This window comes from Belonocnema kinseyi, chromosome 9 (assembly GCF_010883055.1).
Source record: "Belonocnema kinseyi isolate 2016_QV_RU_SX_M_011 chromosome 9, B_treatae_v1, whole genome shotgun sequence".
In the NCBI taxonomy this organism is placed as follows: domain Eukaryota; kingdom Metazoa; phylum Arthropoda; class Insecta; order Hymenoptera; family Cynipidae; genus Belonocnema; species Belonocnema kinseyi.
This window is the reverse complement of record NC_046665.1, coordinates 62,930,727-62,947,922: the sequence shown is the minus strand read 5'-3', so window position 1 is coordinate 62,947,922 and position 17,196 is coordinate 62,930,727. Positions and strand designations below refer to the sequence as shown.

General features: G+C 31.2%; 1 protein-coding gene across 1 annotated transcript in view; it reads left to right on the top strand.

Annotated features, from left to right (window-relative positions):
• The first annotated feature begins 16,423 nt into the window (after positions 1-16,423).
• LOC117179779 (nephrin-like) overlaps positions 16,424-17,196 on the top strand; it is a 628,567-nt gene continuing 627,794 nt past the window's right edge. Inside the window, exon 1 of the mRNA XM_033371879.1 lies at positions 16,424-16,486. Coding sequence (XP_033227770.1) covers positions 16,429-16,486 — 58 coding nt within the window. The 5' untranslated portion in view covers positions 16,424-16,428. The remainder of the gene's footprint in view (positions 16,487-17,196) is intronic.

The following is a 17,196-nucleotide window of genomic DNA, read 5'->3' as shown; positions in this document are numbered from 1 at the left end:
TCTGTTCTATAAGAGTCAGAATTTATTTTATTAGTTTTAGTTTTAAAGATATTTTTATCTAATTTAATTCATCTTCACACAACTTTCATGTAGGATGTACATGAAATTAGATATTATAAAAAAACAAAACGATTAACGATTTTTTTACTGAAATATCATTTTAAGCTGTCATAATTTTTTAGTTATTTAGGCTAGAATATATATATATATATATTTGTTAGAGCATTCGAGTGACATGCACCACAAACGTATAATTTAATAAACTGATGTTTTCACACATTTTCAAAATATAAAAGAAAGCGAAAGACAATAAATATTAATCGCATAGGAACTTTTTTGAATGCAAAAATAAATGTATTTATGGAAAATCGTAGAAAAAATTTTTTCAACAAATAATTTGTTGATAACAAATTTTTTTTGTATATTTTCTAATATTTAAATATCTTTAACTGATGGTATTTTATGCAACTTAAGCAATTTTAACCATTTTCCTGTTATTGACTAGCACCAGCAACGTCAAATAGAAAAAAGGCAATTTTTTCGTCATATTTGTTTACTTATAAAAAAATGTAAACCCTAATTGAAAAATCCGGCTAAACAACTCTCTTAGAAATCTTATTAGCTTTTTCCGATTTTTTTGGCCGAAATCGGTGAACATTTGTGGGCTGTACGTTATTTTGAACCAAACAAGTCATTTTTCTTCCCAACATGCGGCTCTCATTTAGGTACGAGACCAAAAACTCTTTTTTTTAATAATCTTGTAGAGCATTAAAAAAGAAACATTTTTTATTTTTTGAATATTTTTCATATCGTGCATTATTTGGCTGGAAATGTTGATTTTCGAAAGTTTTTGAATTTTTAAAAAAAGTGATTTAAAAAATTTTCAAAATACGCTCACTTTTCTCATCTTTATCCAAAATAGCAGGCTAATGAACTTGACCTTTATTTTATCGTGCTGACAAACTAAAAATCTACAGACACACGCACGCACACACACACACACACACACACACAGCCAGACAGGCACACATTCGGAAAAACATAATGTAATATTCAATATAATATTATACATTTTAGGATTGACAGTACTAGGGTGCATCACATCGCTACTCTTACTCATTCTCTGATAATTTTGGCATTATCAACTAAAATCCTTAATATAACACATTATATATTCAAACATATTTTTCAAAAATATTTAACTCGATCAATATTTAAAAACTATTCTTTAATATCTTTTGCTTTAATATCTGTTTTAATTTTTGAAAAAATTTATTTTTTTTGCATCAATATGTTTCTTCCAACTGCCTATCCATTCAATAATAGAATACATTTTAGTTGGGGGAGCGGCACAAATAGAAAGGAGGATTGGGAGTAATCATTGTTTTCTAGCTGTGTGCGCAATTCGTGTGCACTGTTTATTACCAACAGTTGACTTTGGGCCTTAGATAACCAGCATTATCTCCGTGGGTTTTCCCCCGGGGTTTTCCACGTCGTCCCCGTCCGATTGCGATCGGAAGTGAAGGGCCGCTTCCACGCGGGAACCAATACAGGCAGCTGGAAAATTCCGAAAGTAACCGAATTCGGCTTCGTGCCAAATTTCCATGCTCCAGCGACACTAGGTCAGTGTCATCGTATGTTAGATATCCATTATCTGTCCTCCAGAGAACAACAACTCTCACAGTGAGTCAGCACAACCTTATAACAATGCAAACTTTTGGTCTAAATAGTCCTCAATTCCAAGTAATGTAAATACAGTCCACTCGTAAAATAAACTTTTTATATTTTCATTTTGAATGTGTCCCGATTCCTTTATTAATTCCAAAAATTAGAATTGAAACCCAACGAAAGAAAAAAAAAATATTATGATCAATTTTCAGAAATGCTTCCATGTTTTGATATATTTTAAATCTATTCAAAATCTGTTAAATTCTTAAAAATATGTTTAGTTAACTCGAGTTTCCTTCAGATTTTGAAAAATCATTCAAAATATAAAAAATGGTCTTAAAACCTTCCAAATTTTCCTAGAAATTTAGGAAAAATTTGTTTATTCACTTGGAACCTTTTAAAATTCTTGTAAAGTTTCTAAAGTTTTGCATTGAAATACATTTGAAAAAAATCTGCATTTTTTACAATCTTCTACAGTTTAAAATTCTTTTTCCAATCTCTTCAAGTCTTTTAAATATTTCTTGAATTTACTACATTTCGTTTTTATTTTTTAATCTTACCAAATTGAAATATTTTGATTGCAAATGTTCTACTCTTTTTCGAAATTTAAGGAAATAATTCAAATAATTTTATTATCTTTGTATAATTTTTTCTTAAAATTCATTAAGAAAAAAATCATTAAAAATGTTCCTATGAATCATAAGAATATTTTTTGATTCTCTTGACGCCCTTCGAAATTGAGTGGACCGAAAATTGTTGAAAACAAATTTTATTTCCAAAAAATTTAAAGATTGTCTTAGATTCTTCCATATTTTTCCACATATTTTAAAATCTTCTAAACTTAAAATTATTATTTTAAAATTAAACCTGAGCTAATAAAAAATTTCCCAGAAATTAAAAAAAAATTTAATTTAAAAATTTTCCTAAATTATTAAAAATCTTCTAAATTTTGTTTGTTTGAATTCTTCAAAATAAGTTTTTCCCATAATTTGATTTTTCTTATTTCTTTGAAAATGTAAAAAAATCTAAACTATATTGCGTTATAAAAATGTTAAGTACATGATTATTTCCCAATACTAAGCAATCACTCACCATTTAACTGTCCTCGTCTATCAATAATGTTTAGAACTAGTCAGAAATAAATTTTATGATGAAGTTAAATTATTTATTTAGAAATTTCGATATCCAGAATGAATGGTACAGAAAAATCATAAATCATTATATTGATAGGTAAACAGCCTGAAAACAGTAATTAAAAGTTAAATTCACGCATTGTCGCAACCTATCAGGTTCTCAACAGCAATGTGTTGCATTTTTTTGAAATATTTAGTAATATCGCTTTGTTAAGGCAATTAAAAATGTCACTTACTCGAGCCAAACTCCCCCCCCCCTTTCACAAAACATACAGTAACTTAACAAGACCCCCCTCCCCTCTTTTTTATTGTTACGTAATATGTGAATGCCCCCTAGAGTGTATTCTGTGTGCTTGGAATATAAGATTGAAGAAAATGTTGAAAAATTGGATGAATTGAGCTCCTCCTTCTTATAAATTGACAAAGGAAGTTTCGTGAGGAAGTACTGCGAGCCCATAACGCTAGCAAAACGAGATAGTGTCAATGCTTATGCGGGTGCTCTCGTCAAGAGACAGGGAGAAGAACCAAATAACATATCCATGTAGGTTAGACGAAATTCTCTGCTTGAAAGATTGGCAGACTGGCAGCTGCCTCGAAATTCGAGACTACGAATTCACTCATCACTCTTCCGGTGTGATTTGTGAGATTTAAGGAGAATTTAAAATGGGAACGAATCTTTTTTTTTTAACTCTTAGTTCTCACGGGCCATCCATAAATTACGTAAAACATCTTTCGCCAATTTTTTACACCTCCCCATCTGATAAGCCTCCTCTTGTTTTCCTGACTAGCTTTTACGATTTATCACAATATCACATAATACCGTGAATTTATTTTTAAAAAGGAATCATTTTGAGCAGAGAACAATGTAACGAGGTGCCGTATTGTTATTAATTTTTTGTTGTCAATATTAATAATAAGGTAACGCATTACTCTTTTTTCTAAACAAAATTATTTAAAAAACATTATTATTATTCCTTTTGATAACCTGCAATAACATACTGATTGGGTTTAATTATATGTTTATTTATCACACCAAAATAATAAACGGGTTTTCCACTTTTTCAAGGTTATTTTAATACTATTTTTTGCAATATAATATTAATTTACTGTTGCTTTTTATCAAGCTTAAAAAATTCTAAATATTATAAATGATTATTATAATTTAATCATTTGAAAAAAGCCATGATTGATCACGGCTTATTGATGAAAACATTTTCTACAACTCTATTGTTTCGAATTTTAAAAGAAAGTAAATATTATTCAAATATATTTTTGTTAAAGAGTTTTTTTTTAATTTTTCAGTGATTTCAGCCATAGAACTGCAACAATTGGAAACACTACAGTTATAGATCATATTTCCCCCTTAATAATCATATTATTTTAATTCTTAAAATCAAAGAAAAACTATTTTTTGTATGTATTTAATATTTACTACGACAACTGCCTTATGTAAATTATAATTTCTTTCAAAAGCGGACGGTGAGAAAAGTGTCTAAAATTTTGAAGAACCTATATTATTTGAAAATCCGGGTTGGGAAAGATAGAGACAAGGAACTCTTAGCTTAACAGGTAATTGTTAATTACTGGAAAACCTGAAACATTCATGCCATTTTAAAAAATTGGGACATTACACTTTTAAGAATTGTTTAAAACATTTTTTATAAATAATTAGTTTTTGTCTTGAAATTTGGTTAGCTAATTGAAATAAAATTTAATCACATATTTGAACACTAAAAACAGAACTCTTTAAAAATTACAATATACAATAAAGTAAGAAAATTTGGATTATCTGAAATCTTTAGATCTAAAATTAATTATTATTTTTTATTATTATTAATTATAATTTATTAATCTTATCTCTAAAATTTTAGGTAATTGATTATGTTGAACATTCCGAATTTTAAAGTAAACAGCCTAAGCCTTTTTTTAAGAAAATCCAACTTTCTAGCCCGAAAGTAAAATATCAGTCAAAGGAGTCTAAACGAATATTTGTATTTCTACCAAAAATATCAAAATAATTCAAAAAAACTTTCAGTAATTGATTTTTTTAATGTCAAATGTTAACAGATTTCCATTATTTTAATGAATTTCACTGATGCTTGCTTGATTTAGAATATTAGATTAGTACAAATTGAAAATTTACTATAATCAACACAAATAATATGTTAAATAAAATTGGCTTTATTTATAAATTATGAATATTTTTAAAAAATTGTTTAGTGTAAAATAGTAATTTTCGAGCTCTAAAAGAGAAAGGGGCACTTCTGTTACATCGTGCTCCTTGTCCAGCGCGAAAAGCATAAACAATATAACAATAATAAAGTATCATTATCTAATAAATAATAATCTTCATTTTCTAATTTAGATTAGAATAAAAAGAATAATCTATCTGACTGTCTCATTTACTCTTTCATTATTAGAAAGAAACTACAAATCCTACCAGTTCCGTGTAAATTATTAATCCAGTCCTTGAGGGGAAATTATTTTTGTTATTACTATTTTATTATTTATTATTTTAATTATTATATCATTTTAATGCAAAATTAAAAACAATTTATCCAGAAAACGTACAGTTAATACAATATTATTCACTTACGTTGATGTAAAGGTACCTTCAACATTAGTACTCTATTTTTTTTTTGTAACCATATTTTATGTAATATATGTAGCAAAAAATAAATTCATATATTTTCACATAGCAGTTAGTATTTCTGACTGTCAAATTACTGATTACATCAACAAATCAAATCATTAATTTGCTACCAATTTTCAGTAGATAGCTTCTGTCTTATTGAAATAGTAGACTTTCACTAGTATTTGATTAAAAAAATAATAATTGCTGGATTTATAATAATGTGATAAAGTTAATTATTTCTTTCATTTTAGCCAGTGCTTTAATTGAATAAAAACGATTTTATTTTGTTATTAAATAAATAGTATCAAACAAATAATTTTCCTTATTCGAAAGGGGAAAAACGTGATTATTAAAAATGGAACGAATTTTTACATTTCTTAGAGGTACTTTTCCTTTTAAATAAAATAAAAACTAAATTTAAGATACGATTTATTGAACTCAAATGCAGAAAACTCATCAGCTATTAATACAGTTTTTTGGTAGTTAAAGTTGAATGAAGTCTCTTAAAATGATATTAAATTTAATTATTAAATAAGTCTTCTTCAGTTTCTTAAAATTTATTATTTAATTCCAGTAAAGTCTGCTCATAAGCTCCCTTTTTTGGAATAAAATAATAGAAATTGCGATAACTTTTCCATAAAATATTTTCCAAGTCGACAAAAATACTCCAGGTGGCCCTCGCCGATTTGATTATCATTGATATATGTTGCAGCACTTTAAAAACTAAGCCACATGTATTTTTTTTATCTGCGAAAAAAACTTTAAAAGGTTTGTGTCACCCCCTTAAAGATAGGGACCTCAAGTTTCGATGGTATAGTTTTGTTTATAAAAACCAAATTGATTTCGATCAAGCCTACTGGAAAAGGTTACTCGTGATGACAGATAAATAACGTAATTCTCTCAAAATGAAAAATGAAGGGGGTAAACCGCCCCTATATATATTTAAAGTTGTGATAAAAATGTTTAAATTCACATATAAAAATTTTAAATATATATATTTTTAACTTGAGATAAAAATAAAGTTGAAGTGTTTGACCAAAAAAATTTGTTTTTAAATTAATGGAGGCAGGCACCCCTAAAACTTTTTATTTTGTGTCTATGATAATATATACTTTCCTTTCACAAAGGCACTTAAGAAGATAGTTTTATAACGAAGGAAGTAAAATAGAGTCCATCCAACATGAATAAAAAAATTACGCAGGGGTACCTCCTCCTCCTTATTATAAATAAAATTGCAAAATAAGTCTAAGATCAAGGGAAAAAAACAAAGAAAATACCTGTTGCACACAAAAAATAGGATGGAGGTATTTATGCATTTTCAAGAAAAAAAGTGCATTAAAGAAGGTATCTACCCCTATTTTGTTTCACATTATTAATCTTTATCATTCAATCTTGTGCGCTTTACTTTCAATCTTTAGATGAATTTGTGTTTAGAGTTTGGAAAAATTATGTGCGTCACTTTTTCGATTCTGTTATTTTGATGAATTACGAAATCAATTTACATAGCAGGAATAATATTATTAAACTTCAGTCTTTAGTGTATTATCAATTAACCTTACCACGATATAGTAATCTTTTTAAATATTATGGTACAAAGGTATATATTGCAGGAAAACGAGGTAAATTCGAAAATCCAGTGGACTTTAGCTTCCGTGATTCTTGTAAAACACATTGTGACATATTGGGTTGCACGAATATTGTTTTATTTCGATGTTCGTTGTATAAGAAACCATTATATTTTAAACAGATTTTTGACGAATATCATTATTGTTCAAAGTTTGAATAATAAATCTACGATATACTGCTTACAATTTAAAAGATTTTAGCATTTACCGGCACGTATTATTTTTGTCTATAAAATATGTATACTTTTTAATGATTTTATGGGTTTTTTATATAAAAATATTTTAGAGGGAGTTATCCTCTTTAATGCTCTTTTTTCTTACAAATACATAAATACAACAAACTCTCGATTTCAGTCAAATGTCGGGGGTTGCCTTCAAATGGCCTTGGACTGATTTCGGGAGGACAGCAACTTAAACAGTGAGGGCCGCTTGACTCCTTTCCAATTGGAATATATATATATACATACACACATACATACATACATACATACATACATACATATGCATATGCATATACATACATACATATACATATACACTCCCCTAAGAAACTGCGTGATCAAGTAGTTCTAGGAAGGCTGAGAACGGGGTGACTGAAATCGGGAGTTTGGTGTACCATCATCCTATTTTTTTGGTGCAACACTTATTTTCTTCTTTTTTCCCCCTCGATTTTAGACTTATTTTACAATTTCCTTCATAATTGGGGAAGGGGTACCCCCGTGTAATTTTTTTATTCATGTTGGATGGACTCTATTTCACTTCCTTCGTTATAAAACTATTTTTCCAATTTTCTTAGTGTATAGAAAGTATATATTGTCATAGACACAAAATAAAAATGGTTAAGGTATAGCTACCCCCGATAGTTTTCTTTTTATTTTTGTTTGCGAAACACGTCAAGTTTATTTTGGCTTCAAGTGCAAAATATGTACTTTTAAATTTTTGTCCTACAAATTAAAAAACTTTCAGAAAATTTAAAAATATGTAGGGTGGTTTTCCCCCGCGTAATTATTTATTCATGTTGGATGGACTCTATTTCACTTTCTACGTATTGAAACTAATTTCCCAAGCTTTTGTGTATAGAAAGTACATATTATCATAGAAACAAAATAAAAAGTTTCAGGGATGGCTACCCCCATTAATTTTTTTACCGAAACACGTCAACTTTATTTTTGTCTCAAGTGCAAAATATATTTATTCTTTATCTTTTCCTGTAAATTAACATTTTTTTAGCATAACTTTAAATATATCTAGGGGTGGTTTACCCCCATAATTTTTTCGTGTTGAGAAAATTACCTTATTCATCTTTCATCACAAAGAAACTTTTCCAGTAGGTTTGATGGACATAAATTTGGTTTTTATACACAAAACTATAGAATCGACACTTGAGAACCCTTATCTTAGAAGAGGTGAAACAACTCCCTTCAACCGTTTTTCCGCAGATAAAAAAAATTAGTGTCGCTTAGTTTTTTGAGTACTACAACATAAATCAGGGAGAATTTAATCGGCGAGGGACACCTGCAGTACCTTGCTTGTTAGAAAAATAATAATTCTTGTAAATATGCAAAGTATCGCAAAAAGAAGTCATCGGAAGGATATTCTTAGTCGATTTCGCAAACAATTGAGCTTATTTATTGAAAAAATATCCAAACAGTAAATTTTTTTATGACAATTGTTTAAAAATGGCCCAGAAGCATCCATTTTCAATTAATCCTATTGAAACATGAATTTTTGCACGTTTTATACAAAAGCTCTAATTTAAATTAGCTAAACAGTGTCAATCACAAAAAAATAAAATTTCTTCAATAATTTGATTATAACATAATACACTTTTGAACATTATTTTCACAGGGAGAAAATATTTATATGTACATAGGGATAGCTCAGAAATCAGAACTTCAATAAATCTAAAAATAACAAAAAAAAATGATACTTATGAAAACTTTTGCAACTTCCAGATTTCAAAGATCTTACATAAATTTGAAATAATTTAAAGATTTTAAAATAATTCACAATGACTTCATAAAGATTTCAGGAAGTCTTATCACTCATTTCAAGAGTGATCCACACTTCTCGACAATCTCTATTAAAAACTCAACGAAAAATGTTTGTTTACTTTAAAAAACCGGGTAGTTTTTTTCGTTTATTCTATTTCAATCATTGATAATTCTAATTTTTCTTTAATTAAAAATCACAAAAATGTAGAAATAAGATAAAAAACTAATTTAAAAAAATACTTCCGAAGGCGAAACTCTCGATCGGATACACAGGGTTGTCTGACATGTACTTAAGTCACTTATTAGTTACTTTTTTAAGAAATAGATCACTTTAGTTACTTTAATTTATCCCATTTTTGATTTTATTTAGGAAACAAAGAAAATTTTATTAATCTATGCATGAAATTTGCAGTTTTTTATTATATGAAAATTCTATTCAATATGCGACTTTACAGTCCTTTTCCTTTTTTTTTAAAGAATACCTTTTTTCCCTCTATTTTCAAGAAACTTTCCTTTTTTGTTTTCCTTTTTGCCTAATTGAAAATCTAGTTAATAGAACATAATAAGAAATTCCAAATATTTTTGGCTGAGGGTCAATTATTTTTAGTTGGAAAGTGTACTGTTATATTTTTCGTTCAGAATTCACCTTTTTTGGTAGAAATGTTATTATTTGGTTGAAACTTTAATTATTTTATTGAAAATTCAACTATTTTTTTGAATAGTCATATTTTTACTAAAAATTTCAATTCTTTGTTAAGCATACGTCTTCTTGATTGAAAATTTAAATATTTTTTGATAGCAGTGTAATATTTTTCTTCAAATTTTTGATTATTCAACTAAAAATTCAATTATTTAGTCAAAAATTCACCTTCTTTGAAAATTCCTTTCTTTTGTTTGAAATCGTAACTGTTTGGCTCTTAATATGGCTGTGGGTAAAATTTCATCTATTTGGTTTAATAATTATTCATTCCTGGTCAAATATTAACTTTTTTAAAAAAAGATTGATCTTTCCGGGCTTGAAATTAAAATTTTTTCCACAAAATTTCACTTTTCACATAGACAAGTCAGGGGTAGCAATACAGAACTATATAAACAAAATTGTTCCAAGAATGGGTTTATTGCATTAAAAATTTGTTTAATTGCAAATAAGGTAAATATCCCAGAAATCGTGATAGTTCCAATAATTGTGAAACTTGGCTATTGTTTTGAATATATCAATTATAAATATGTTAAAAATAACCTTTAATATCAAAATCTATTTATTTTTAGCGTATCATAGTGTCAAATTGAATTTCGATTCCCTAAAATTACATAAAAATCAAGAGAATTGTTGCTACGATTACTGTAACGTTTACCTTACATGATGTGTTAAAAGAATAATAAGTAAATTCTCATTTTTCAATAAGGAAATAACAAAAAAATTTGGATTTAAATTTCAGTAAAAATGGTAGCCCCTTCAGTCTCGATATTTCTTGAAATTATTATTTTTCATTGAAAATTTGATTTGCTCGGAACAGAACAATTTTTAGGTACCGAACCGTCATAATTCTTACACAGCGTCCCCATATCTCCGGAGATATCTTATTAAGATACACATTTTTTCACCCGCATTCAGAAACTAAATATCTCGGAAGTCAGTTTTGATTTAAATTAATGATTACATTTTTTATCGCAATTCGCTGCCGCGCCTGTTCCGATTTATGGTCAGTGCGACTTTGACATTGTTAACTCACACACCTTTTTCCTCGAAACTGGATAACTATTTTTGCATAAATTTTGCGTGCTACTCTTTAAACGACATTGCAGATTTTGCAGAATGTTTTTTCGCTCTTCTAACAAATTTCTATTTAGTTGCTTATTTAGTTCTGTTAAAAATATCACTGTTTGGTTAAAAATCAATTATGTGTTTTGACTAAGGATTTAATTATTTTGTTAGAGATTACTTTTTCTGCTGGAAAATTCACCATTCAGTTTGAATTTCATCTCTGTGTTTGAAAAGTGAACTATTGTTTTAAAAATTCTGTTCTCAAGTATTTTTGTTTTAATTCTTGTTTTTTAGTAAAAGAATTACTCTTTTTGGTTTAAAATTTATCGTTTTGGTTAAAAATTCACCTTTTTTGATAAAATTTTCATCTTTTTTGGTCAAAATGTCAACTATTTGCTTGAAAATATTAGATTGTACATTTTTCGTAGAAAATCAATTGTTTTTAGCAGAAAATTCAAGTACTTGGTTGAAATTTAAACTTATTTGTTAAAAATTAATTTTTGTGAAGAATTTATTACTTTACTTAAAACATCATATATCTGTTTGAAAATTAAACTAGTTTTTTTTTTTTTAATTCGTATCATTTGTTTTCGAAATTAATGAATATAACTAAAAATTTAACTGTTCCATTTTGCAAGAAAATTTATATTTCTCAGTAGAAAATTGATCAACACGGTTAATAATTCATCCATTCTGTTGAAAGTGTAATAGTTTTTTAGTTCCTATTCTGAAGGATTGAACTTTGAATATGGCAGTTGAGTACCAAATCTTTACTTAGCTTGTATTAAAACGAATTGCAATTTGTCCAATCATTTTTTATGAAATTCATTTTCTCAAGCACATAAGTCGATGGTAATCCTGTGGATACTTTATAGTAGAAAAATTAGAAATTTCTCAACCGATTACCCAGAAAAACAGGTCAGTCGCATTTCGGACACCTAAAAGTGACTTAGAAGCCGAATGCCATTGATGGGATCGATCGATATCTTTTGTGCCTCTGAGTATTATATTACCGAGGCATTAGATGATCTGGACCGATGGCCCGTGTTTGACATACGAGGGTTCCTGAACCTATGTGTTGTGGCATCGGTGACGGGAGTCACGGTCGAGTGTGCGGCCTGAGGGAGGCAGGCGTCGCGACGCTTCTCGGGAGCGCCGAGAACTAAACGTCCAAGAACCCGAACCCGTCAGTGTTGAAACCGCGATCGACGTGAGCGTACGCGTATCCAACACGTACGGTGCGCAACCACATACGCGAAATTCGTCTCTACTCGTCTCGCGCGACTTTCCTTTCATCCCTTATGACAGGAAACGAAAGATAACACGCGAAAGTATTTATTAGAAATTTCCCCAACTCAATTCACGTGCTACTGACATTAAGTCAACTCCTTCCCTTAACTATTTTCTTTTAGAAATAGGTGAGAATTTTTAATAATGATAAAAAACAAATAAAATAAAATTTTCTCAACAAGTGGATTCGAACGGTCCAAAACTACTGGAGGAGTTATTTCTTTAATTTTTGAATCGTGAAACCACCCTCTCATTGATAAAAAAAGGGCGTGGTATTTTGTTGTTGAACTATTGACCCTAGGACTGTTGAAAAAAAGGGGACCAGAAAAAAGGGTAACCCCCGAAGTTTTCTCTCCGAGAGTCATGGGATTCAATTCATGGACTATTTCAGCAATCTCCCTTCAAGCAGAAAAAGTTCGCCGTTCTCCACTTTACTCTATTGTAACACTTTAACAAAAAGCCCGAGCTGGGAATAGGTTCAGGAGTAAATGAAGCGTGCACTGAGGATTTAATGAGTGTTTTAACTTCCATTGATGATACCAAAGTCGATAATGTAAAATGGTTCACACCCTCTTCCTTATCAATTTCACTTGATCATCCCTATGGAAATAATTAACAAGTTTCTTCCCGGAAATCATAGCCTACTTCACAGGCTGACGAAAACTTTTTTCTCTACACAAAAATGATTATTTATTCAATTCCTAAAAATTCATAGTGTGAAGCGTGTCGAATATGGAGGCAGTGTATCTTTTTTTGGCAGGATTACTCAGAAAGTGTTGGAAAGTAAACTACAGTTTGTCCAATAAACTTTTTTTCCGTAGTTTGTGTATCTTCGGGACATCAAAAGTTTCTGGGTGGAATCTCATTTGACTCTGATCACGTAACTGAGCTTCGTTCGGTAAACGAGGTATAACATCCGTGATGAACGATCCATCACGGACAAGAGCGCAGTAAACAAGCGGTCTCTCTCTTTATGAAATGGAATAGGGCAAAAGCTTTACCTCAACTGCGTTTAGTGTCAGCTACTGCTCCTAAATGTGAAAACGATTTGATTTCAGTATTTCACCGAAGCAGTCGGTCTGGTAGCTGACGATAAACCTCTGCAAATAAACTAAATGCCAAAACCACGCTCTTGCAGGACGTAGAAACAGTTGAATGATCGACTCGTGGCTTACCGAAAATCCATAGTACTACACTAAACTGCCTCGTTTACGCTTCCAAAGTCAATCTAAACTGACAGTGAGGACAAGTTTACACCTCCACAAATTCTCTTTCACTATCAGTCAATTAATTTCAAATCAGCTTCAATTACATTCAAGTACTTGTTATATAGAGTTTCGGAATTTTAAACGGAGAACTCGCTCTCGAAGCTTATCTTTTCAAACAATTTCACAATGAAGTGAGGGGTTTAGTAAAAAAAAAGCGAACACGAATGGGACATAAAAATAGAGGTAAAAGTAAACATTTTTCTTGGAGCAATCTTTTAATTCCACCCTAGTTTGCTCAGCAAACAGATTATTGGCATTTGAAAGTATTATCTTATGATTGATATACTTGATTCCAACTTTTTGTTGTTGTAAAATGCCGCTGTTTTTTTCAATGGTCTCAGTATTTAGGGTTGTTTCTCAGTTCGGAAGGGACATGCTTCTTATTTATACAAAGAAAAAAACAGGGATTTAAGGAAAGGGTTCTGAAGTGGACATGCTGCGAATAAAGGTCTAAGTATCCATTTTATTCTTACTCGGGGCAAATCTAAAATCCAAATTGCGAGTACACCCCCAGGCTGCCTAGATTATTTGTCAAAATGTTTAACTTCTTTAGCTACTCGCAGGATTTTACCGTAGTGTCTATAACTTCACTTCAGAATACCCCCCCCCCCCGCCCCATAAAGTTTCAAGTAATTAATGAGCGCTCCCTTAGAGTTAATTTAAATTTTGGGTTTATCCATGAAAAATTTCTTCAACCAATTATCTGGAGAAACTGAAACATTCTTTTATTCAAATATTCTGCAATTCTCGAATCAATTGTAGACAAGAATTACTTCGTACCTTGTTATTTTACCATTAAGCTATTTCCCTTTCGGGTTAGGCGTGACTCACTTTGTAAGGAAGGGATTACTGTGGGGATGGGAATCAATTTTAGATTGAATTAGAATAAAGTAATAAAAAATACAATAAAATACATTAAAAATTAATGCTTAAAGTTCTTACAAAATTAGATTGAGTTGTCTGAAATTTAGCTGCATTTGTCTAGATCCAAGCAATGTTTGTCTACATTTGGCACATGAATATATAGGTTTCAAAATTCAGACATAAATTCTAAAACTTATGGCAAAAACCCTATTTTTTCCTTAATAAAAGTATCAAGAACTTATCCGAAACCGAAAACATCATGTTATTCAGTCTTCAATTTCCAGATGAATGTACAGCAAAAAGCATGCTTAAAATGGATACGCTTTTACATGTTTGATCTTTAATTCATCAAAATTTTTCGTCATTTATGGAGTCCGGAATTCAGATACTCGTGTCATTAATTTGGATAAATTTTACTTTCGGGTGACCAAGGTTCGGGAAAACCGGTATTATCTTGAAATTTTGAACACTGGAAAAAATCTGGAAAATAACCCTGTATTTAAAAAAAATCCGTTTGCAAGTGCCATAGGCGCTCAAGTATTCAAGAAAAAAAAGCAATTGTTAAATATTAACCAAATTTATCAGAATGATTCCTTTAAAAAAATGGTCAATTTCTGATTCTAAAGATGTGAATCAATGTTTCAAAAATACCTGAAACATTAAGCCCTAAACATCTACGAAAAATGGAGTTAGAACGAATTCTATCTCTATTGAGAATCCCCACTTCCACCAACCTTACTTAACTTCTGGATTTTACCGCCCCTATTATTAAATCCCCCAACTGAAAATCAAATAAAAGATTAAAATTCGATTTGAACCTTGCTGCCCTTAGGGAACCAAATAAGCAAACTCGGGAATGAAAGATGGGATTAGGTGAAGATGGAAGGAAGAACGCGATGTTGCAATTAATCACTTAGTGGTTTTATTTAATTATGTCTAGAAGGCAAGGGGTGATAAAAGGGCAGGATCTCGGGACGGAGTGCTCCGTATTACACCTGGGTGAGAGCATAAGTCGAGCTCATAGCTCAGTAGACGTCCGTTGATGTGAGAGCTCGTTCCAGAGGGAGTGGGTGGCTGTTCTGGTTCATCAATCATCGGCGATAAAACCCGTCAAAAAATCCGATTCCTCTTTTTACCGAAAGCGGCCTACGCTCGAGAGAACGAACACAAACTTGAGGGTCTTGGCGTTTTCGCGAAGGTGCCGACTTATCGACCCCTCCCCCCTACGGTCATTTACGCGGAGATCATTAGAGCCGCATTCAATGTCCGCGCCAAGAGTTATCCTCAGCTTTCTCTGTGTCCACCGACGATCTACCTTCGCCTCACGACAAACTTTTCCAAGTCCTCCAACTGACAACTATCTGCGGGTTCAGGTTTGCCAGGGGATAAAGGTCAAAGCTGAACTTTTCATCCGCCTTCTCCTTCATTGAGTTTCGCCAGAATACTACTTTTAACTTCTTTCCCAAACTTGTCTCGCAAAAACCAAACTGAGGATAAGGTGAAATCGTTTCATAAGTTGGAAATGGAGGAAAAAAGGATTTTAAGAACAAAGAGGAGATAAAGAGAGAAAGGAACAACCTGCTTTAGTATTCTTCGCACCCATCGATTTGCGATGCGAGTGCAGTGGAGGCAATCACGAAGTCCCTTTCTGTTAGTTACTGAAAGGCATTTCTGTCCTCGTTTCGTCCCGGTGAATACTAGCCTTACTCCCAACAATTAGCAACTGAACTGTTGGGGTAAAAGCGATTCTGACCTGCTGGAAAATTCAAAGCAGAATCCTAGTTGAACCGAAAAGAGCTGAACTCGCATTCATTCTTTGACAGTTTCTGCTCTAGTAAATTTCGAGCGATCGAGTCCTCTTTTGAATGAAGCCATAGTATTTGACAAAAGAATGTTATTTAAATTAGGGAACTAAGTGAATAAGTTCGATTAAATAGAATGTCCTTGTGTTTTCAGAACCTGTGTAAATCTGTACTCTGCGATCGTGGATCGAGTGATGGGTGATCAGCGCGTACCGCAGAGATCAAAGTGGCGCGTGGATAAAGCGATAAAGTGACTAAAGTGCAAGGAAAGGAGCACTCGCGTGGGAGCGAGATAAAAGTGACAAAGTGCGACGCACTGGCGTGGAAGCTGAGGAAGAAGAATTCAAAAAGAAAAAAGCTTGGTTAACCTGGAAACGTGAAAAGATGAGGTGTCTTCCGATCGCTGTCTTCATCGCCCTGCTCACTACTGTGAGCGCGCAAGGTCAGTTTCCATCATCCATTGCCCTTTTACCTACAAACACACGTTTCACGTCTTCATCCTTCCTATTTTCACCTCTTTTTCCATTCTATCGACGAAACGCTTAGCAGTCGTTAAATTCCACACTGTGATCGCTGAATAGCGTGTATGTCTCACCACAAACATCTCGTCTCGCCAGACGAAAAATTATCGTCTCTTGCAAATTTTATTAATTCTTAAAGCTGTCTTTTCATTCATTTGCTTATTTGAAACTCTTATTTAAAACTTTTTTTGTATGAACTTTTTTCATGTACTTCTGTTTTTATATTTATTACTCTTCATCTAAACAATATTAGGATAGTGAGTGAAGTTTAGGAAACAGATCGAGTGAATAGGGTATAATTTAATCTTAATTTCAAAGATTTCCTCAACTAAAAACGTTGGCCTGAATTTATGTCTTCAAGATTCAAACCCTCTGGAATTTACTTTAGACATTTTATGATAAATAACTGAAACCTCGTCCAAAACTAGAAAATAAGTAAGCTTTTTAGGATTGCTCCTTAAAACTTTGAACAATTTTGAAAATTTTTAAGCTGGTGCTTCTGAATACTGAAATGCAGAAAATCAAGCCCGCGGAAAATAGTAAGCAGGCTAACACCTCAGTTCCGAATTCTTGGGTTACTCTATGCGATTTAATTAGCGGAAACTCTAAAATATTTTTTTTCCAGATTACC